General features: G+C 41.6%; 2 protein-coding genes across 3 annotated transcripts; one reads left to right on the top strand and one right to left on the bottom strand.

Moving 5' to 3' along the window:
* The first annotated feature begins 5,345 nt into the window (after nucleotides 1-5,345).
* LOC116312163 (collectin-12-like) lies at nucleotides 5,346-10,091 on the top strand. Of its 2 annotated transcripts, none has more exons than XM_039606013.1 (10): nucleotides 5,346-5,625; nucleotides 5,780-5,860; nucleotides 6,893-7,006; nucleotides 7,232-7,318; nucleotides 7,537-7,593; nucleotides 7,684-7,740; nucleotides 7,831-7,887; nucleotides 8,075-8,226; nucleotides 8,332-8,456; nucleotides 8,540-10,091. In XM_039606013.1, the coding sequence occupies exons 1-10, from the start codon at nucleotides 5,565-5,567 to the stop codon at nucleotides 8,742-8,744; spliced, it is 996 nt and encodes a 331-aa protein (XP_039461947.1). In that variant the 5' UTR covers nucleotides 5,346-5,564; the 3' UTR covers nucleotides 8,745-10,091. The 2 variants fall into 2 exon arrangements, with proteins under 2 accessions (XP_039461947.1, XP_039461946.1); XM_039606012.1 differs by having other exon boundaries at nucleotides 7,519-7,593.
* A 66-nt stretch (nucleotides 10,092-10,157) lies between these two features.
* Nucleotides 10,158-12,580, bottom strand: LOC120435874 (synaptotagmin-5-like). The gene is made up of 2 exons (XM_039606018.1): nucleotides 12,470-12,580; nucleotides 10,158-10,809 (listed from the first exon to the last, which is right to left on the bottom strand). Exon 2 carries the CDS (start codon nucleotides 10,793-10,795, stop codon nucleotides 10,406-10,408), a length of 390 nt encoding a protein of 129 aa, XP_039461952.1. The 5' UTR covers nucleotides 10,796-10,809; nucleotides 12,470-12,580; the 3' UTR covers nucleotides 10,158-10,405.
* Nucleotides 12,581-22,747: the final 10,167 nt, after the last annotated feature.

Genomic DNA, 22,747 nt, shown 5'->3' with positions numbered 1-22,747 from the left:
ACTTATTCTATGAGAGTTAAACAGGGCTGTAGAAGGTCCTTCAAAAGTCCATCAATAGGACTGACATCTGCTCCTTTATGTAAGAAGGAATAGGAAGAGCATGACAAGAGCCTTAAAAAGGACCACTGGTGTGACTCTCTGTCCAGACAATCAGAAGCAGACTTCATGAGGGTGGTCTCAGGGCCTGACATCCACTAGAGGGTCCTGTGTTCACTCCCCAGCACTATGGAACCTGGTTGGCATTTGCAGTAGAATACCATAATTATCAGGCCCTTTCATGTCTGTGCTCAGGATGCACACACTGTGCACCTGCTAAAGCCGTGGAGAATCTGCCTGTGACATCGTTCAGCGTGACCGGTTTAGTGGTAGGTCAGTCATGATCTTGGGGGGACTTACCCATGGAAGGACGCACAGACCACTACAGGCTAGCCACCCTGACTGGCATTAGGCATCAGGATGCAATCCTTGGATCCATTGTCAGAACTTATGCTAGCGCAGTGGGTCTTTGGTTCCTCCTGGTGCACTGCAATGATCGGCCTAATGTGGTGAGAGAATGCAGGCTGTTCCTGGAAGATTAAGAAATTGATACAATTGACTGTAACCCATGCTCGCCTGATCTAAATTCAATAGAAAACTTTTGTGACATTATGTTTTTGTCCACCTGATGTAGCAAGTTTGCACCTCAGATTGTCCCGGTCACCTTGGTCCAAATCTGGGAAGAGATTCATCAGGACACCATCCATCATTAGAAGAATGCTGCAATGTTTTCAAGAAGGCACCCAAATACATGTGTCCATACAATTTTGAGTTGCTACAATGACATGTCAGTAAAATGATTACTTACTGATACATAATTTTTTTTTCACGTTGATTTTTGAGGTGTCTTTGAATTCAGCGCTCTGTGGGTTGATAATTTTTATTTCCACCAATCACATTTTAAACATGACAATATTTGGTTTACTAGAATGAATTATTTTGTGTTCACTGGACATAAACAATTCCAGTCTTTGTTAGTTTTTTTATTTTTTCCATGTAATTCATTTTCATGCTACAGGAGGAGGAAAAGACTTAAGAAAAAGAAAGAAATCATTTTATTTTAAAAATAAAACATAGAAAAGAAAGAAAAAGGAGTGACAAGAAAACACATAAGTTGATTGTTGGAGTCAAATTGTTAAATGTTGTCATTGTGTTACAAGTAAGCATGATCAAAGACATTCGTTTGTTTCTGTTGACCTCCCCAGCCTGTTGGTGGGGGAGACTGTAGTGTTTTATTATAGGGACACATCCTATGTGAGGGTTCTGTTTTCTTGTTTAGTAAACTTCCTGCCTTTATGACCCTTTTGTGGGCAGGAGGTCACACAAACGCACCCCCAAACACAAACAAACACACACACACACACACACACATACAGATGCTCCCACACACATACACACACACACACACACACACACACATTCTCGCACATGCATACACACACATACAGTGCCTGACACCATAGGGGGGTTTACAATGGGTGTTTGTGTAAACTGTGTGTCACGAGAATAAAAGGCTGGAGGGGAAGCCCTTTCTCTGAAGTGATCAGAGACTGAGGGCAGAAGGGCTGCTCTGAGATCCTTCCCGTGCTAGCATGTTAAAAACCGGTTATGCTGTTCGTCTTGCTTCGTTAACGGGAATAAGTCTCTAAACCAGCGGGGCCTGTGGAAGCGCAGACCCAACATTGATAAAATACAATTAAACATTAAACCAGAAGAGGGCAGCATGCCCATTTGTTTTAAAGAAATATCTTACTATGAAAGTTGACACACACCTCTTCATCCAAATTCAAGACACTGTGGGAAGAAGACTTAAACATGACAATCTCTGACAAAACATGGGCCTCCATACTCAAACATGTCAACACAACATCATTCAAAGTGGTGCATAGAGCCCATTTCTCAAAATCCAGATTATCTCGTATCTATCCTGAAATCTCTCCATATTGTGACAGATGCAAAACTACTGAAGCCTCACTGACATGTACTGATTTTGTCCCAGTCTCGTTCAGTTCTGGACAGAGGTTTTCCATACCCTGTCCAGGATTCCCAGTGTGACATTGGCCCCTGCCCCCCTTCTTGCTCTGTTTGGGATCAGTGGGAATGAGGTGCCTCTACCGGCCTCTAAAAGACAGACATTATCATTCTGTTCTATGTTGGCCAGAAGGGAAAATTTACTGAGGTGGCGGAACGCTCCCCCTCCCACTCACAAACAGTGGTTATGTGACCTCATGTTGTGTCTAAAACTAGAAAAAATAAGACATTCACTCCAGAACTCTATTGGGAAATTTCAAAGCATGTGGGGTCGTTTCCTTGATGCATTTCTGTCACGGCCAGGAGGATCAGCTGGACGCTGATCAGCCGTCTCTATCTTTTTCTCTCAACAAGGCGGTAAGCTTCATCCCTGTGCTTACTTCTCTCGCCGCCTCTCTCCAGAGAGAAACTATGACGTGGGAGACTGAGAACTACTAGCCATGAAGCTTGCTCTGGAGGAGTGGAGTCACTGGCTGGAGGGCACTGCCCAGCCGTTTGTGGTGTGGACAGACCACAAGAACTTGGAGTACATTCGATCGGCTAAACGACTCAACGCCCGGCAAGCCAGGTGGGCCCTGTTTTTTACAAGATTCCAATTCACTATCACCTACAGACCCGGTTCCCGGAATGTCAAGCCCGACGCCCTCTCATGCCAATTCACCGCCTCCAAAGACACAGCTCAGGACCCCCCCATTCTTCCCCCCATGTGTGTTATTGGGGCCCTGACCTGGGAGATCGAGTCGGTGATTAGAGAGGCTCAACGGACTGAACCAGAACCCGGAACGGGCCCTCCAGGTCTACTCTTTGTCCCCTCCACAGTAAGGTCAAGAGTACTACATTAGGCACATACAGCCAAATTCACCTGTCACCCGGGGGTCCACTCGGGTCACCTTTCTTCAACGCTTCATCTTGTGGCCCTCTCTCGCTAAGGATGTCCGCGAATACATTGCCGCCTGCCCAACCTGTGCTCAAAACAAAAACGTCCATCAACCGTCTTCCGGCCTCCTCCAACCTCTACCAACTCAAAAGCCGCCCCTGGTCACACATCGCTATCGACTTCATCACTGGTCTGCCCGCCTCATCAGGTAACTCAGTCATTCTCATCATCATCAATCGCTTCTCTAAGGCTGCTCACTTTGTCGCCCTTCCTAAGCTCCCCACTGCTCTAGAGACGGTCCAGCTCCTGACTAACCACGTTTTTCACCTCCTGGAATCCCTGCGGACATCGTTTTAGACAGGGGGCCGCAGTTTATGTCACGTGTCTGGAAGGAATTCTGCAACGCCCTCGGAGCTTAGGTCAGTCTCTCCTCCGGTTTCCACCCACAGACAAACGGCCAAACGGAGAGGGCCAATCAGGAGCTCGAGGTGGCTCTCCGGTGCTTGGTGTCCACTAATCAGACTACTTGGAACAAGCAGCTGTCATGGATCGAATATGCTCAAAACAGCCTCACCTTTCCGCCACCAGTGTGTCCCCCTTCGAGGCGTCCCTAGGCTACCAACTGCCACTGTTCCCGGCCGTCGGTGAGCGCTTTATGAGGTGTCAGCATGCCTGGAGAGCCACCTGGGCCACCCTTCTCCGCATGGCTGAATGCAATAAGCGCCTGGCGGACCGCCACCGGACTCCAACACCCACCTACACACCCGGACAAAAGGTTTGGCTGTCAACCAGGTTCATCCCACTCAGGTCTGAATCCAAGAAACTGTCTCCCACCTTCATCGGCCCGTTTGAAATTGACTCTCTGATTAACCCTGTCTCTGTCCGTCTAAAACTGCCCCGGAATATGCAAATCCATAACGTTTTCCATGTGTCACAAGTGAAACCTTGTCTCTCCAGTCCTCTGTGCCCTTCTTCCAGACCCCCACCACCCACACGGATCATCGATGGCCACCCGCTTCGCTGGATCGTTGTCTGCCACGCGTTAGTGAAAGTCAAGCCACAGCAATTAAGTCGAGTGTTTCTTTGTGCTTTGTATTTACCCTTGTCTCCTTGTCTACAGACTTCCTGGATTCTTCCCCGTGTGATTCCCGAGTGGCGAGTGTTGGAGAGAGAGCCTGCTGTCGTGTGTGTGGATTGTTTGGAGAGCGCGTGCCTTCCCCCTGGATTTCCCTGGAGCCCCGTCCCTCACCTCGTTGTACATAGCACTTCCCCTGCACCTTTTTGTATATACACCTGGTGGACTTGTAAATAAATTCTTGTGTGGATCTGATCCTGGAGTCCTGCGATTGAGTCCTCTACGTCAAACCGTAACAATTTCAAAACCTATAAGAATTTTTCAGCAAACTCCTTCATGTCAGCTGTGGAAATACAGTGTACAGGTCTAGGGCAGTGACCTGGGTGGGAAAGAATGGGATTATTTTGCAGGGATTATGTTATCTGGGGAAATATTATACTTATGTTTATATTTCTCTCTTTTTCTTTATTTCACTTTTTTCTTTTTTTTCTTTTATTTCACAGCCTTAAGTGTACGAGCTAATTACCCCGAATGTACAGATCATATGTAGTCCTTTTCTTCTCTCTCTGTTTATATGCATAAAGGAAAAACTCTTAATAAAAAGACATTGTTTAAAGAAATATCTTACTATGGCTCTACATACTACAAAACTTTCTGCTGGTTGTCCAATGATTTATAAAAATTTAACGTTTACAGTACTACAGTTTTTACGATGCAGAGACAGTTTTACTTAATTTGGAGACACGATCAGTCCATAGGTCTGCATTTTAGGTTAGTCTGGTACTCTAAATTGGCTGCATTCTTATTTGTAGTGTAGGTTCACTGAGTGGTTTGTAAGATTAGAATAGCTCTGTGTACGTGCCAGTGCTCTAACTTAAAATAACATAAAACTAAAACTCATGATATCATTTGACTATAGAAAAAAAAGAGAGAACTCAATTAGCTTTGAAAGTTTTAAGTATTTAAGGCAAAGATCAACAGCAGAACAAAATGAGGAACTGTCGTTAACTATATGTGATACTTTTTTATTTGTTATCTGATGCAACAAGTCTTGTGCTTCTTGTCTGATTGGTGTTATTTTCTGTGTCTCGCAGCTTCATGTTGTAGAGTTATTTATGTTGTTGTGTCAACTGTCTGCGCTTGCATATGCTGAATTTTTGTGGCTAAACAGATCAGTGGGAGATTATGTCAAGATACCAGTGTGTGTCAGTGAAAGCTGAACCACCCGGAGCCCAAAATCAAGGTGGTGGACCAGACTCTTTCTGTTCCTGTTTCCATTAGACAGACAGAATCAGCTTTTTCCTGCAGCGACTGTGGTCCTGAAACGTCTGTGACATGAGACCAAGACTGGACGATGTCAAAATTTCTCTGTCATAGGAATTCATTTTGGATATTTGTCTGTTTGTGAATTCAAGAGACTGAAAGTCATTTTTTGCGGGAGGTTTTTAAAGCCCTCCTCTTCTTTCTGTTTGACAGGAAATGCTTTCCATTTTGAATCTTGTGAAAAGTTTCTTTCTGACTCACTGAAAGTCACACAACAGTAAAATGTCTGAAGCTGGAGTAATATACTCTGATGTGAAGTTTACAAGAGAGAAGAAAGCTAATGGTGAGTTTATCTCATGTATTTGTCTTTGAGTGAAAAGATTGAGAAAAACCTCCTAAAATTTGTTAATTTTTCTTTTTTTTTGTTTTTAAGCTTGCATTTTATCACCAGGCTTCATCACATTGAGCAGAAATCTGGTTTCATATTTTTGTTACAGTTGTCATTTTCTCGTTGCCTGACACCACTTACTCTGAAGTAACAATCTCAAAGACTCAGCCGTCCAAAACAGAGTCGCCCGGTAAGTAAGGTGCAGTAATTACAGATTTTCTTGATTGCTTCGCTATAACCTGTGTTATGTAATATGCATATGCAGATTGCAGATTGTGTGTGTGTTTGTGTTTGCATTATATCTTTTAATCAGGCTTAAAGTTTTTAATAGTGAAGTAGTTTGACTTTACTGAAAAAAAAGAAACCCAGTCAAAATGTTTTTCACCTGTCAAAATACAATATATCAGAAAAGTATCAGTCAGTCACTCTTTGAAAAGTAAATAAAAACCTTTTTCACCACTTACACTTAGACATCAAATGTTTTTCTACTTTCATCAAAACCTTGAGGACTAAATGTGTTCAGACACATGAAATGTGGCTTTATTTGAAATTCAGCACAAAATAACTAGAACTGACATTAAGAAAAGTGAAATGATAAATGTTAAACTGTATGCATCAGACAACTGAACAAAGATGATACAGTACAATAAGGTCATACAACATACGTAGTGGTGACTTTCTGTTCGTTTAGAATACGCTTGTTTCTAATTAACAAGTGTAAAAGAGAAACATTTAAAAAAAAAAAGAGGAAATTGCTCTGAGGGAGTGAGATCTCGCTTAGCGTGTGTGTGAGGTGTTTCTGTGTGCCCATGTCTGCTTTTTATTTTGCATTTAAAAAATGGTGATCATATCTGCTTCACACTTGTTTACAGTTTTTTTTACTGAAGCTAAACTAAACAGACTTTCTTTAACAAGTATCAGATTTCACAGTTTAATCTATTTTGCACTGATATTTAGACGAGGCTATAAACATGGCTTTCTTTTGAAACAAGCCTTAAACGGTCATTTGAGGAACATTTTTGCAGTTCTCTGTTCGCTCTTATGTCAGCGGGTAACTTCTTGCTAAAGTGCCAAACCACTGTGGTCACTGTTCTTTTTCTCCTTAAATTAGCTGTTAAACATGTTAAAAGGTTGTAGTTATAAAGTAATCATACTGATTTATCAAGATATGTGTGTTTTTCTCCACATCTCTATAACCTTTCTGTCACTGCTAACTCTTCAGAGGGGTACCAACAAGATGTATTGAGCAAAAGGTCAAAGGTCACCTCAGAGAGATTGGCCTTGCTGGTTCTCAGTGGTCTCCTGGTAGCTGCCGTCATTGGTATGGGTGTTACCAGTGAGTGGATGCAATGCTTTTTCTCATTACTAGTAAATACAAATGGTGTATAATTTAAAACTAACCTTTATAATGTGGTTTTTTTTTCAATTTTCCTTTTTACTTTTTCAAGAGCCGTTTTTGTAAAATTGTGAACATTTTAAAAGAATTCACAAAATCTGTGTCTAATTTTAGTAAAACACCTCAAATGTCACAGAATGATTTGTATTTTTCTTTTTTAATCAGTGTTTGACAACATAAGATTGAAGCAAATGTTCAAAAAACAAGGAGATCTCAAAAACAGGAATGAAAGTGGAAACACAAATGTCTCAGGTAAATGTCTGTGAAGGTTCTCAGTCATCCAGGTCATTGTAGTCGAAGGAGCTCGGAGGTAAACATTAGAGACTCCAACGTTGCAACGCACGATTAAACTTTTGGACTGCTGATTCACTGGCCCTCTATAGTGTACACATTTTTTTTATTGATTTTAATCAATATGTTGAACTAGAATGAAGCAATGACAGATCGTTCAGTCTGTTTTTCAAACACAGAAAGAGAACCATGCAGCACAGTACAGCCTACATGTCCACAATGTCCTACAGTAGAAGGTAAGTAAGTCTCCTGCTGTCTTCAAATCGCACAAATCAAAACATAAATGAAATTTATGCTAGAGAATGTTTTATCATTTTTCAAAATAGAAAGAAAACCATCCAGCACAGTACAGCCTACATGTCCACAATGTCCTACAGTAGAAGGTAAGTAAGTCTCCTGCTGTCTTCAAATCGCACAAATCAGAACATAAATGAAATTTATGTTAGAGAATGTTTTACCATTTTTCAAAATAGAAAGAAAACCATCCAGCACAGTACAGCCTACATTTCCAAAAACTCCTGAAGTGAAAGGTAAATAAGTTGGTCTTTAAAATATTTGTATACTTTGATGATTAAAGAAACTCTGATGGACTCAAAGAAAAAGTAAGTTAGATTCAAACTGCAGGAGAGAAGGAGCCTCCTGCTGCCTCCAAATCACACAAACATGAACAGTGATTTCTTCTACGTGACTGAAGTCGTTGCTTTAATCTCTTCAAAGATCAGACATGTGATAAATGTGAAGAAGGCTGGGAGCAACATGGAGGAACGTGCTATAATTTCTCCATCAGTAAATCATCCTGGAACAAGAGCAGAGATGTGTGTAGAGCTAAAGGAGGAGACCTGGTTAAGATAGACAGCAGGGAGGAGCAGGTATTAAACACTTTTCATGTTCTCACATGTTTTAGCACATTTTATATTTCGTCATCTCAAAACAGAAACATCTCAGAGTAATTTTCAATCTCTTTTCCCAAACAGAATTTCCTGCAGAGGAGACTGAGTGAAATAATGACTGGAGGTGAGGACAAGTTCTGGATCGGGCTGACAGACTCAGCAGTAGAGGGCAGATGGTTGTGGGTGGACGGGTCACCACTGGATCAAAGGTTTGATTGTTGTGAAAATATATTTGTTAATTTCCTGTATTAAAGTTTCACTGAACAAGTTCTGTCTGTTCTTCATGTCTTAGTTTGAAGTTTTGGAAGGGCACAGAGCCAGACAATTGGAAAGGGACAAAAGGGAAACATCCTGATGGAGAGGACTGTGTGAGGATGGGAGAAAAAGGTGGAGCTAAAGATCTACAGTGGTGGTTTGATGCATTTTGCTCAAATCCTCACAAAAGTATTTGTGAGAAAGCAGGAGTAAGGGGAAAGTTTAAAAAAGTATGTGACTGAAATTCAGTTCAGTCTATTAAACACCAGAGTGGAATGATGCAGTTTTTTTTAAGTTGTCTCACAAACAGAATAAAATCAACATATTAAAATAAAATTTGAGTATTATCTTGCATCCGATGTTTTTCCTTTTTGAACTAATTATTATATACAAGAAATGTGGGAGCACCTGTGAACCTTGAAGGAATTATAACATCCCAAAACTTTTGAGATACCCCTGTTAGGAATGTTGTGTTAAAATGGAGCACGTAATAGATATCAGTGTGAATAAAGAGTAACTGACCATTACAGTGTTTGATATTTTCCCAACTGATTAGTGTGACAACTCACTTAACTCTCATCAACTCAGAGCTGAACGAGGAACTGAAATTACAATGTATTATTTTAGCATGATTTTATCAGATAAACAGTGTGACACAGTTTGATCTTAAGAGGCTACAGCTGCTTAAAAACTGCTTACAGGCTGTAACTGAGAAATATGAATACAACACTGTTATACGCTGTTTTCTACACCTGTTTCTCCTCTGGGGTAGTCTTGCTCTGGGTAAATGTGTAAAACAGTAATGTAAGTGTGAATTCACATGTGTACTAAAATGCCATGAATTAACTATTTCTTTATTCATAATCAGAAATACTTAAGTTAAATGTACACACCATAAACAGAATGCTGGACTGTGTTGTGCTGGGATTGATGCAAGCATTAGGATGTGTGGTTTCCACATTGTAATTCCACATTGTTGTGGAATTATGGAAAACGCCAAATGGTGCAAATGCAAACCACATTTCACATTTTCTCACTTCAAGAAGCTTAAAGTGAATAAACTGCAGTTTAGAAGGGCTTTTATATTTAAATAATTTTTCCTTGTGTCTTTGCCTGATTGGATTCAACATCCGACATACATGAAACATTTAAAGTATATGAGTACTTTTATTTTTTGTTATTTTCTTTCTCTGAGTCCTTTCTACAGTAAATCTATAGTTAGGGCTGTAATTTTGGACAACAACACCGTTTTTTTTGTTTGTTGTTGTTTTTTTGTTTTTTTGCCTCCATACACCACCACAATGAACTATTAAGATGTGAGCAAAGAAAAAGTCAAAAATCATAAATCCAATTAGTGGGTCCACAATGTTGGGCAATGAATGTTTTTCTGGTTACTTTCTTGGTTGCCAGAGCTGAATCTTCAGGTGATTTCTTCTGCACATTGAAAGAACCAGAGGAAGAAATAAACTGAATATTCCTAGGCACCCGTCTCTCCTCCTCTCCTTCTCTCTGGACATCCAATCACCATTGTTGACCTGATGTCCAGCCACACATTATCATATCTCACTTTTTCTCGTGTTTGTGAGTCACTGTATAGTCAATGTAATTACTCTTATTAAGTCACACATATTAAACATTGTCTGAATATTTGCTTATTCATGCTTTTTTTTGTTGCAATAAACTTTATTTTGATTGGTGAAACAGGGCAGCAAGGACTGAAGTGTAGTAGAAAGACTTTACAGGTTTTAAGAGGCTTGATCTTGTTGGTTAATGTGAGCATGATGAAAACCCTGAAAATGGATTTCAGATCTACTATAATAGTCTACATTGTTAAGCTGTGGTGAATGAAGGCTGCCTATGGACATCAGACGTCATACAAATCTCTGCATGCCTACTGATTGCTTCAACCAAGAGTATACGTGTAATGGAGAGTCCCGCCTTTGGTCAGGAAGCAGTCATGCTGATAGGTTCCCACCTTGAGCTGCCTTTGGCAGACTCCCAGCTGATCATCAAAGAGCAAGTCCAAGTCCCAAACCTCGAGAGTCAGCATGTCATTTTCCTCAGCATAGAAGTAGGAGAATTCCTCTTCCCACCAGGGGTTCGGGTCATTGTAGCGAACAGATGTTTTACCCAGAGAAGTAGAACCAGAGGACACAGTGACATAGGCATCTGTGGTTAACAGGATAACGGTGGGAAGATTGCTGGCTCGCAGATCATACACCTTCAGTTGGGCTTCGACTATGATTGAACTGCACATGAGCAGCATAAGGACGAAGGGCACACTAGAGTCCATGGCTTTGCTGGAGGCTGTGGAGAAGGAACAATAGAGCTTTACATTTTAGCCAGGATACGTGGATCGACACAATCAGCCCATGTGAGGGTCTATTTTATATCGGATGGAACACATTTATGCAATCCTCAGCGTTGTCTACATATATCCTCTGTGTACATTGCAGTGAACTGTGTTCCTAAGTCTGTACAGACATTTTCACTAAACAACTGTGTCTGTTTTTAATGCAGTGCTCCAGGGTCATTCAGGGGTTTATCCGTTGTATTGTTATCCCACCTGTTTACTCAAACCCTCCTCCCTACACAGTACTTTTTTCACAACTACACAACAGACTCTCAAAATTAAATGCATCTATGTGTTGCAATAACCTGCAAGTTTAAGATTTTGAGCTCATCAAAATGACAATATTTAATTTCTTTTCATTTTCCTCTTTGCTTCTCCTAACAGTAAAACTGAGTGATCCACTTCCACTGTTCAGTAGTTTGGAAACTGAGAAGTAGACCATTATAACATCAACCTTTACAGTGAACATGGTAAAAAAGTATATAAAATCACAAATACCTAACATCAGAACAGGAAACTCTCTAAACAGGTTTTACAAATTAGGCACATGTAGAAATGTATTAGCTTCATGATCCACAAAAGAAAGAAGCATATTGCTTTGTTAATTGATATTAAAATAATATTTTGAATATTGACTGAATTTTCCATGTGCATATGTATAACATGTTGTCAGCTCTGTGTGCAAAAACCCCCCCATAAAAAAGGCCAAAGTATTGGACAAAGTATTCCAGGACAAAAGCTGGAATACTTTGTGCACATACATGTCATCATTGTTAGTGCCAAAAAGCTCACAGTATCATTCCCTGAGCCTCAGGTTTCAAGGAAATGTGTGTGAAAAGATTAGTCTGCAAACAGCTGGTGTTGTTTGGACTGTGTTTCTGTTCACTTTGGTGTTATCACATGCTTTATTAATGCGGTCTTTTCCATAAATGTGACCGACACTGACGAAAGGATGAAAAGCTCAAGAATCTCTATGTAAAATAAACAAACAAAGAAACAAAAAAACAGTTAACCAGTTCAGGGTTGCAAGGGTCTCAAACATAATATTTTCTATTAAAATCTTGAGTTTAAAATGAAAAAGGCAGCAGATTAATTTAAGGAAAATATAAAAGATAATGTGGTAACAAAATGAACTCAGACATGTGAAATAGTACAAATGAAAAGGGTTGATTCACCACACAATGTGATCAGATTATTATTAAAACACAGGAAGTGTGAGCAAAATTATGGGAAACAAATTTAAAGGTTTAAATAGATCTAAATGATAAATTGAAAGATCTTCATTTTATAATATTCTACAGATTAACCAATTTTGGGGTCTTTATCCGTGCTGATTACACTGACTATCATTACAATTTAATACAATTAAAAAACTACAAAGTTTTTCAAAGCGACTTTTTCTGTTGTCTTCACATTATAAAACATCTAGCATAGGCAACAACAGTAACAGCATGATATAACTCATCTGATTATTATTAGTTTGGATCCATCTTATCTTGGATCCACAAATGACTTTTAGAGTCGAGCTACTCTGATTGGATTAGAACAATGAAAACCTTATAATGTACACTTGTAATTTGAGAAGAAAGCAAGAAGGCAGTTCTAAACTCTTACCTGTAGCTTGGTCTTGTCTCTCACCAGATTACCTGCTGTTCAGGATGTTTTAGAGGCTGACTTATCAGCTTTATGTCAACAATACAATGGCCAGACAACCTGCTCCACTCTCACCATGATATAATATGAATCTTATTTTAAATTACAAAGGAATTATAGCACCTTCCAATGTTTTAAGGTAGGTATCCTAAAATAAGGAGCTAACAAATCAGGTGTTCCCCTTGTGTGTTAGCCCTCTGTGTCTCTCTGTGTGTCTGTGTTTGTATATGTTGTATGAGTCCTTGTGTCTTGTTTCCCTCTTTGTTTTCCATTCTATGTTTTCCCCACCCGCAATGTCTCCTGTCTCTCTGTGAGTACAAGAAAACAATTATTACAATATGATGTGTTAAATTTGCTTAGATGAGAGGGTCCAGCAGTAGGTCAGAGGAATAGGGAAGGATTTGTCTTTGTGTTTTAGTTTGGCTTAGCTGTAGGCCTGAGAGTGTGTGTAATTGTTTAGAGGGAAAGGAATTTATGGACACTGGGGGTCTGCCTGTCATAAAAGGAGATAGGAAGCTAGAGTTGGGGGATGCTGATGCTTGTACCTTTAATAAAAGCTCATAATTGTCATAACTTAGAAGTAGGTTTGCAGGAGACTCTCCACATGCTTATCTGTAAATGTAAAACAACAAGAGGCCAAGGGCCCAGTGGATGCAGAGTGGGGGTCTCAGTGTGTGTAATATGTTAACTCTGTTTTGTGTAGAGGAATTTGGTGTAGCTCAGGTGAGGAGATGACTTTTATGACCGTCAGGAAGTCACAGATGCAGAGACACTCACACACAGTGCTTTAACTATTACGACACACCCACACGCGCACAGGCACTCACGTGCTCGCACAAACACAGAGTTTGCAACACACCATGGGGGTTTTATGATGGGATCGCTTCTATAAAACTGGTTGTAACAAACAAAGTGGAGATCTGCCAAGGAACACCGGCCTGGCACGTCTCCCCTTCTAGAAGATGCATGCGTAACTGAAGATGAATAAAGGTTTTTGTGAAAATGACTACTGAGTCCGGTGCCGTCTCTGGATGCCCGAGGAATCAAAAGAAACGGGGTGAAACTGTTCCGTAACACTCTCCCTCATGTTCCTGCACAATGTACAAAACAGCAAACATCTTTTCAGTGAATGACACACTTCCATTTTTTTTGTTGCTCCCTCTCATACATACCAGGGGCAGTGGAAGATATGAACATTGATGTGGTGGTAATTCAACTGCAAGGTGAAGAGAGGAGAGCTTTAAAGAGATCTGAGTGGTCATTATCAAACAATAACAAGCCCGCGAAAGTGATTTTAACACAATATTTATTTCGGTGCTAATGAACCTGCATGTGTTTTTACACACACAGTGTGGAGGAGGTTTAGTCACTTTGTGGTTTCAGTGGAAGTTGTGACGAAGGAAACCACAGATACAAAAACAAAATGACAACAGCTCTCTAAGGTTGAAGTGTGGCAAATTTGCTTCTCTTTTGTGAAACGTTTCCCTTTATTAAAAAAAAAAAGAAATTGCCACCACAAAGGTTTAAGCAACGACACAGTATGTACTTTTAAAGCTGAAAAAAGTGGAAAAGGAAATACTTATGACTGTAGACATTAAATAAATAGCTCTCAATACTACAAAGATATATTTTTTATGTTTATCCGAACTGTTACGTGAAGCAGGGCATGTAGCAGGACCCAGTGTGCAGGACTTGACAGACAGAAGTAAACTTAAAATCACAACTTTATTTATGCTGGAATAACAGTTACGGAGCAGGGTTTTTAACAACCTGAATAAAAAGACTGGCAGAGACAACACACAATTTGTCAGTGAACACAACAAAAAACAGAGAAAGACATGGACAATATACTCACAAGAGGGAATTGATGCAGAGTGAACACACCTGGCAACAGGTGGAGAAAAAGACTAAGTGAATATCAATGGTACTGGAGTAACGTTCAGGTAGCTGCTTTGTGTTGGTGCAGGGCATTGAGGATGATAACAGTGGGTCGATTTTATCCTTAAACCCAGTTACAGCACTTTCAGAAAGGCATCTACTGTGATGAATACTACTCCCCACTGCTGTGTAATCAATTAGTGGAGATATCATCTGAATTTCAGGAGTGGGACCATCCTTATTTATGCCCCCTTCCAGCCTCAGGCTATATATGGCCCCTTGACCAACACCGGCTGTTCTCATTTTCATACGAACACCCTGCGTCGTCAGACAACATCACGAACGTTCTAAGAGCTTGAATCCTACTCACCGCAGTGAGTGTGTTGCCAACTTAGCGACTTTGTCGCTATATTTAGCGAGTTTTCAGACCCCCTAGCGACTTTTTTTCTTAAAAAAGTCGCTAAAAAAAGACGTGAAAGCACGTATCGCTTTTACTCTCAACAAGCAGCGGTGCTGTAACACAGTCAGTTCTTCTTTACTCTTTTACTCTTATGCTGTTTTGTGGATCACAAGGTTTAAAACTACTTATAAACACACACACACAAAGTAACTCCACCAGAGTGCCTATTTCGATCACTTTTGCCGGTCCAAGCCCGGTAAAGGAGCAGGGTTGGAATTGTGACATTAAAAAACCAATAATTGCTAAAAAAATTTAATTTGTAGTTCTAAATAAACTCTAAATGCATTTAGGACGTTTTTTACTCACTTTATGTCTCTTCCACAATGTTATTTCTCTCTCCAACAACATAGGTTACAATTATATTAGCATGACCAATTATGCAAATTAGGTGATGATGTCATTTAGTGACTTCTAGCGACTTTTAGGACAGCCAATAGCGATTTTCCTTACTGAGGAGTTGGCAACACTGCATCCAAGTCCAAGGACATGCTGTCCTTCCCGCACCCCGGTGACGTCTGCTGAAGATTCTTTACCATTGAAGATTTCAGACTGGACTGTAGCCTTTCTTCAACGAGTTTGAAGAGAGGCATTCGCTTTCGCCGATCCGACAACAAGGCAACATTATTCCATTTCTTCTTAACATCTCAACGCTCTCGCTCTCTTTCACCGAACAAAGACAATCCTCCTCTGGGCATAAAGAAGCAAACGCCTCCATCAATGATGCTTCCCCACTCCTTACAGCAACTGCTGCATCACGCCACCACTTCGCACACTCCCTCCTCAGCTGCTTTTCCTACTCAGCGTGGCACTCTGCTTCAGGTAGCCAGTTCTTCTGTGTCCGATCCCTCCTTCGCAACTCACCTCAGAAAACCCTCTTGGCATTAAGTTGCCAAGTTCTCAACCACTCATACCTCCCCTGTTAAACTCTGCAGCTAACACCCTCGGCACTGGGTTGCCAGTTCCTCTCACCCTGTTTCCTTTCTACAACACTTCAACTAATATTCCTACAACCAGGGATCCAACCATACATCTCTCTAACCCAGCAGTTTTTCCTCCTCCAGTCGGAGAAGCTTCAAGCAGCACATGGCCAAGCTTATTAGCCCAGGCCCCTTTTCTTCAAACTAACACTACTCTGTTTTCGCTGGCCCCAGCTTCATACCAGAAATTTCCAAACCCATGACTTTCATCCCTAGAATGCCTTTGCCATATGTTCAGACAAGAGGGGCAGACCTAGGAGGGCACACTACTTGCATTAACTTTAATGATTCCGGTTGTTCCATGTCTCAGTGACACTATCTCCACTCCTGCTCCTTTTGTAGAGGTGGCACCCATAACCCCACCAAGCCATGACTAGCTTTGTCAGCTTCCACGCCTATTCATATTTCAGCATTGAAAAAAGCCTTAAAAAAATCACCCTAACCCAGAGTAAAAGGTTTTTCAGGTTTCCATCCAGTGATCGTTGCACAGCCATCACTTTCTTCCAAATCCAAATTGTTAGAATTAATAATTTAAGATTATATATTTCTAAGCATAAATGACAATCATTTGTATGCTGATAAAATATCTTATCCTTATTAGGTCTGATAAGATTCTGTGTGCACTTGTGTACCATGAGATGAGAGGAAGCAGCCTTGACGTTATAATTTCCATTATAGCTTTAGAAACCAGACTGTTCTTTTCTATTAAAGTGCAAGACTTCACACCTTTAAATGTTCATTTGAGATATGACCTATTGCAAGTTTCTGTTTTTATAGTTTAGCAATACGCTTACTTCTGCTTTTCTGCATATCTCATACACACACGTCATATTTCTATGTATGGTATGGCTTAAAGCATACATGCACCTACACACACATGCCTGCTTAAGACTGTCATGTGTATTTCTAATTGCATATTCATGTATGTGATGATAAAAATGGCAGTAACGAGGGAGTCAGTCGAAGTTGCCAAAGGAAAGGTGAAGGGAGCATTACTTGCCCTTGACTGACTTCCCTTGCGAGCCCACAACACAAAGAGCTCTATCTTGTTTTGTTGTGGAGTTGATGGTTTCGTGTTCCAGCGGGGTTTGTGCCTCGATAAACCCAAAACAAATCCAATTTATTTATATAGCACATTTAAAAACAGAAGGTTTGCCCAACATGCTGTACAGAAACAAAAGGGTAAAACACAAGATAAAACCACTGACACTCACATTAAAACGTAATAATACACATATCAACTCACACCAGTCTGAACACTATCGGAAAAAAGTGTTTTCAAAAGCGACTTAAAAACAGGAAACGAAGATGCCTGTCTAATATTTAAAGGCAGCTTGGGGGCCATAATTGAAAAGGCTCGTTCTCCTCTACGTTTTGGGACAACCAACAGCAGCTGGTCATCGGATCTGAGGGTCCGTGAAGGAATATAAGGCTAAAGTAACTTGGAACGGTATGGGGGAGCAAGACCATTAAGGCATTATAAACGAGCATTAGGACTTTGAAATTAATTCTGTCATGAACAGGAAGCCAATGAAGAGAAGACAGGATAGGTGTTACATGTTCATGCCTGTGGGTACCAGTCAAGAGGCGGGCAGCAGCATTTTGAACGAGCTGAAAACGAGCAAGAGACCCTTGGCTGAAACCAACATAACGTGCATTACAGTGGTCAAGGCATGTATTACCATCTCCATGTCACGTCTTGACAAAACTGGCTTCAGCTTAACTATTTGCCTCAACTGGAAAAACCGTTTTTGCAACACCGAATTAATATATTTGTTCAATTTAAAATCTGAGTCCTTAATGACTCCCAAATTTGTTCCCTTCCCAAAGTGTGGGGCGCAGTATGAATTAACAAAAAAAACACAAAAAACCCCCAAAAAGAACTCTGCTAGCTAGCATAATGGACAGGTTTTTGACGGGGCTCGCACACAAACAAAAAGTCTAAACAGCTCAGTCCTGAGCTGAGTAACATAATGACTGATGTCATCGCCACAGTCAACTACATGAAAACGCAACCTGTGAAAGCCCGGATTTTTTCGGCACTGCGTGATGGGCTCCGACCACGCAGCCGTTTTGTATCACAGCGAGTCCCGATGGCTGTCACATGGGAAGGTGCTATCCAGGGTCTCTGAACTGCAAGATGAGATCTGCATCTTTTTGAAGGAAGAGGGCAGTGATCTTACCAACAAATTTAACTGTAACAACTTTCTCATGAAACTGGCATACCTCAGTGACATGTTCCTGAAACTCAATGAACTAAATTTGCAGATGCAGGGCACAAACACTCACCTCCCACATCTGACAGATAAAGTCACATCATTTGTCAGAAAACTTGGAATGTGGAAGCAGCGAGTGAAAGATGGAAACGTTTTTCAATTTGAAATCATTCATTGAAGACAACAAGCTGCAGAATACAGTGATCCCATGCATGAAAGAACACGTCTGCCCTTCAGAAACATTTCCAGAGATATTTCCTGGTGCAAGATTCCAAAGAATATGACTGGATCCGTGACCCCTTCAGTGCAACACCCCCTGCTGACTTCAGCACATCCGAGGAGGAACAGTTCATTGATCTTACCTGTGATTCAACTAAGAGGCTGCAGTTTAATTCAAAGACCCTGGCTGCATTTTGGATTGGAGTGGACAAAGATTACACACTGCTGGGTAAGAGAGCCCTGGCAATACCTCTTCCTTTTGCCACATTCTACTTATGCGAGGTAGGCTTTTCTGCTGTGGCTTCAATCAAGACAAAGTACAGATCAAAGCTGGACATTGAACATGAACTCAGAGTGGCGGTCTCAAAACTGCAACCCAGGTTTGAGAAGATCTGCAGCAACAGGCAGGCTCACACCAGTCACTGAAAAGATGTTAGGATTAAATGTGGGGGTTTTTTGCAACAAACCTTTAATTTTTTTATATTTCCTCTCAGGGAGTTGTTCATATTTGTAAACCCATTTTGCAGAGAGGCATTTAAAAAAAATATGAGGCAGTTTTGAATATTCTTGCACTGGAAAAGAAAAACGACTACACAAAAATAATTATACGATAAAGATGGTTTGTTTTTCTGTTATTTCAAAGAGGTAGTATTTTATTTTATTTCAATCCGTAATTTATTGCTGTTAACGTTCATTTCCTCAATTGTTTACAAATGGTTTTGAGGTGGGAAATGAACAGGAATTTGAAAACAAAATATGGGTGTGTGTGGTTGAAGGTTGTGCCCCGGAGAGGGGGGGGGGGGATCTCAGCAGCATAGCTGAGGGGGGGGCGTGAAGATCTTCTTGTAAAACAAGGGGAGGGGGGGGGGCAGCAAGAAAAGTTTTGGAACCGCTGTTCAAGGCAGTGCTAAAGGCAAATAAATTTGGCAGTTGTCTGTGTAGCAGTGAAAGGATATTTTGTGTTTTCTAAAAATAGACCCCAAAGGGAGCAGGTATAATGAAGGAAGAAGAGGGCCAAGGATTGAGCCCACAAGGAAGGGGGGCTGAGGTGGACTCAAAATGATCAACTTTAACACTAAACGTTCTGCCACTCAAATATAAACAAAGCCAATCCAGTGCTGCACCTTTGATGCCAACCAGGTGTTCCAAATGAAGGATAAGAATATTGTGGTCAACAGTATCAAACGCTGCAGTAAGATCTAGAAGCACAAGGATCACACGACTTCCACAATCACTAGCTAAAAAGATATAGTTAAAAACACGTAAAAGTGCTGTTTCAGTGGAGTGTAGATGTTTAAAACCAGACTGAAAAACTTCCATGATACCATTAGTATCTAAAAACGTATTTAGTTGGGTAAAAACTATTTTTTCCAATAATTTTGAAAGGAATGGAAGTCTTGAAATGGGTCTAAAATTAGAGTAAACTAAAGGGTCAAGGTCAGGTTTTTTAATAAAAGGTTTACAATTGCATGTTTAAAACCATCAGGTTGAGATGCAAATGAGGAGACTCCACTCAGGCAAGTCTGCTGGACCAGACGGAGTGAGTCCCCGCGTCCTCAAGGCCTGTGCCCTCCAGCTGTGTGGAGTCTTTCATAAACTGTTTATGCTGAGTCTGAGTCTGCAGAGGGTACAAGTGCTGTGGAAGACATCATGCTTCGTCACTACTCCAAAGACGCCACGTCCCAGTGACCCCCAGGATTACAGGCCCGTGGCACTGACCTCCCACATCATGAAGACCCTGGAAAGGCTCATCCTGGACCAGCTGCGATCCATTGTAAGACCACATCTGGGTCCCCTTCAATTTGCTTATCAGCCTCGTCTCGAACAGAGGACGCCATCATCTACCTGCTCAATTGTGTCTACACACATCTGGACCAGCCGGTGAGCACTGTGAGAGTCATGTTTTTTGACTTTTCCAGTGCTTTCAACACCATCAGGCTGTTCCTCCTGGGTGATAAGTTAACAGCGATGCAGGTGGATGCTTCTCTGGTGTCCTGGATTCTTGATTACCTGACAGGAAGACCACAATATGTACGTCTCTGTTACGGTCGCTGACCTCTGGTGGCTCTCCCTCGGGGAGAGAGTTTTTTTCTCCTTTTCTTGTGTTGCAGGTCTGCCTCATGAGCCACAGCTGAGGTGTGTTTCAGCTCGTCAGCCACGGCATATAGTCTGCCATCCTAAACTGCCACACCCCTGCCATTTCCCCCATTTTGCCAGAGCTGTGAGCTATAGTGTTTTGGGCAGCAGGCCTTAGAGTGTGTGTGTGTGTGAGAACTTAAACTCTGTGAAACTTTGATTTGCTGTCTTTTATTGTAAGCAAAGGTGTGCCCTTACTGTGTTAATTAGTTCATCGTTGTGGAAGCAGGTAGGGGTTCTCTGCCATTTTTGTTTCAACTGTTTTCTCCTGTTTTTGGTTAGACAGGGAGCTCAGCCATTGTATTTTGTTTTGGTTAGAGAGTTCTTGGTTTGATTTTTAGCTAAAGGGGGTGTTTTGTTTGTTGTTTTGGCCTTGGAGACCCTGAAGAAAAGAGCTTCCCTGTGTTTATTTTTACTGTAGTAGTTTTGGGCAATAAATCATGTTTAATGACATCTATTTTCCAGTAGTTCATGTTTTCTTTTTCACTTTGTGTTACCCCCCCCACCCCAGTCAACACTTCGTTTTTAAGTAGGGCGTAACAGTCTCCCACAGTGTGTGTCTGACAAGGTAATCAGCAACACAGGGGCACCACAGGGGACTGTCCTCTCCCCCTTCCTCTTCACCCTCAGACTTCAGCCACTGCACAGAGACCTGCCATCTTCAGAAGTTTTCTGATGACTCCGCGATGTTCGGTTGTATCAGCAGGGATGATGAGACAGAGTACCGGGCTGTGGTCGACTCCTGTGGTCGTCACGTGGTGTGAGCAGAATCATCTGCAGCTCAACGTGGCAAAGACCAAGGAATTGATAGTGGACTTCAGGAAGACCAGGAAACACTTGACCCCTGTTTCAATCCAGAGGGTCAGTGTTGACATTGTGGAGTACTATAAATACCTTGGAGTACACATTGACAATAAACTGGACTGGGCTACAAACACCACAGCACTTTACAGGAAGGGCAAGAGTCGTCTCTATTTTTTGAGGCAACCAAGGTCCTTCAGCATCTGCCAGAAAATGCTCAGGATTTTCTATTGTGGCCAGTGCGATCCTCTATGCTGTTGCATGCTGGGGGAGCAGGCTGAGGGTCGCAGATGCCAACAAACTCGATAAACTGATCTGTAAGGCCAGTAATGTTGTGTCGGAGAGGTGGATGTTGTCCAAGATAAAGACAATGTTGGATAACACCTCTCACCCACTCCATGACATGGTGGTCAGTCACAGGAGCACGTTCAGTGAGAGACTGAGATTACCGAAAATCACCACTGAACAACACAGGAAATCATTCCTGCCTGTGGCCATCTCCCTGTACAACTCATCCACTTAACACACTGTTTACTGCAACAGCTACACCCTTCTTGCACATGTTCTTCCTTTTTCAGCTATTTATTAATAAGTGACTTTTATGTATGTGTGTGTGTGTGTGTGTGTGTGTGTGTGTGTGTGTGTGTATGTATGTATGTATATGCATGTATATATTGTGCTATTCTTAGTGTATTGTCTGTCTTTGTTAATGTTTGTTTATAATGGAGCACTGTAACGAAAAATAATTTCCCCTGAGGATCAATAAAGTATTCTGATTCTGAACCACACTGGAAGTGTCAGGGTTCTGGGTCTGAGCGACCCAGGATCCCTGGGCAGTCATGGACCTATTATATGTATTTTTGGTGTTTTGCTGCCCCCTCTTCTCCGTATTTGTAGATATGAGTGTGTGTGTGTGTGTGTGTGTGTGTGTGTGTGTGTGTGTGTGTGTGTGTGTGTGTGTGTGTGTGTGTGTGTGTGTGTGTGTGTGTGTGTGTGTGTGTGTGTGTGTGTGTGTGTGTGTGTGTGTGTATGGGTATCTGAACCCTTGTTTACAGGCGCCTTCAGGCCTAGTGGGTGTGGCCCACCTAGGGGACCGGCCACACCCGAAGCCACGCACCTGCTGCTGATGAGGCCTCGTTGGGGGAGCTACTTAAGAAAGTCTTGGAGCTCCCACCGAAGCGGGATCATTTCGTGAGACTTCCCGTCAGTTCTCCAGCTGGTCTGTTTGTGAGTGTGAGCTTACCAAGTGAACTGAGGGTGCTAACTACTGCCTCTATTTTCCCAGGAAGGATTGCTGGACGAGAGGGCAGCAGACACAGAGTGCACTGGCACGAGGGAGCCGACACATGAGCACAAACACTGGGAGAAGACACGGAGTGGAAGTCGGGAGCACACGGGGATGTATTATTGTTGTTTATCCGTTCCATCACTGTAAATAAACGCACTGCTTGTACATAGAACACCGCGCCTGGGTCCTCCTTCCCCACACCCCCCACGGTTTGCCATGCCAAACCGTGACAGGAAGTAATACTGCTATTTATAATAGCAAGGA

Source organism: Oreochromis aureus, linkage group 22 (assembly GCF_013358895.1).
Source record: "Oreochromis aureus strain Israel breed Guangdong linkage group 22, ZZ_aureus, whole genome shotgun sequence".
NCBI lineage: Eukaryota > Metazoa > Chordata > Actinopteri > Cichliformes > Cichlidae > Oreochromis > Oreochromis aureus.
This window is presented reverse-complemented; position numbering and strand designations above follow the sequence as displayed.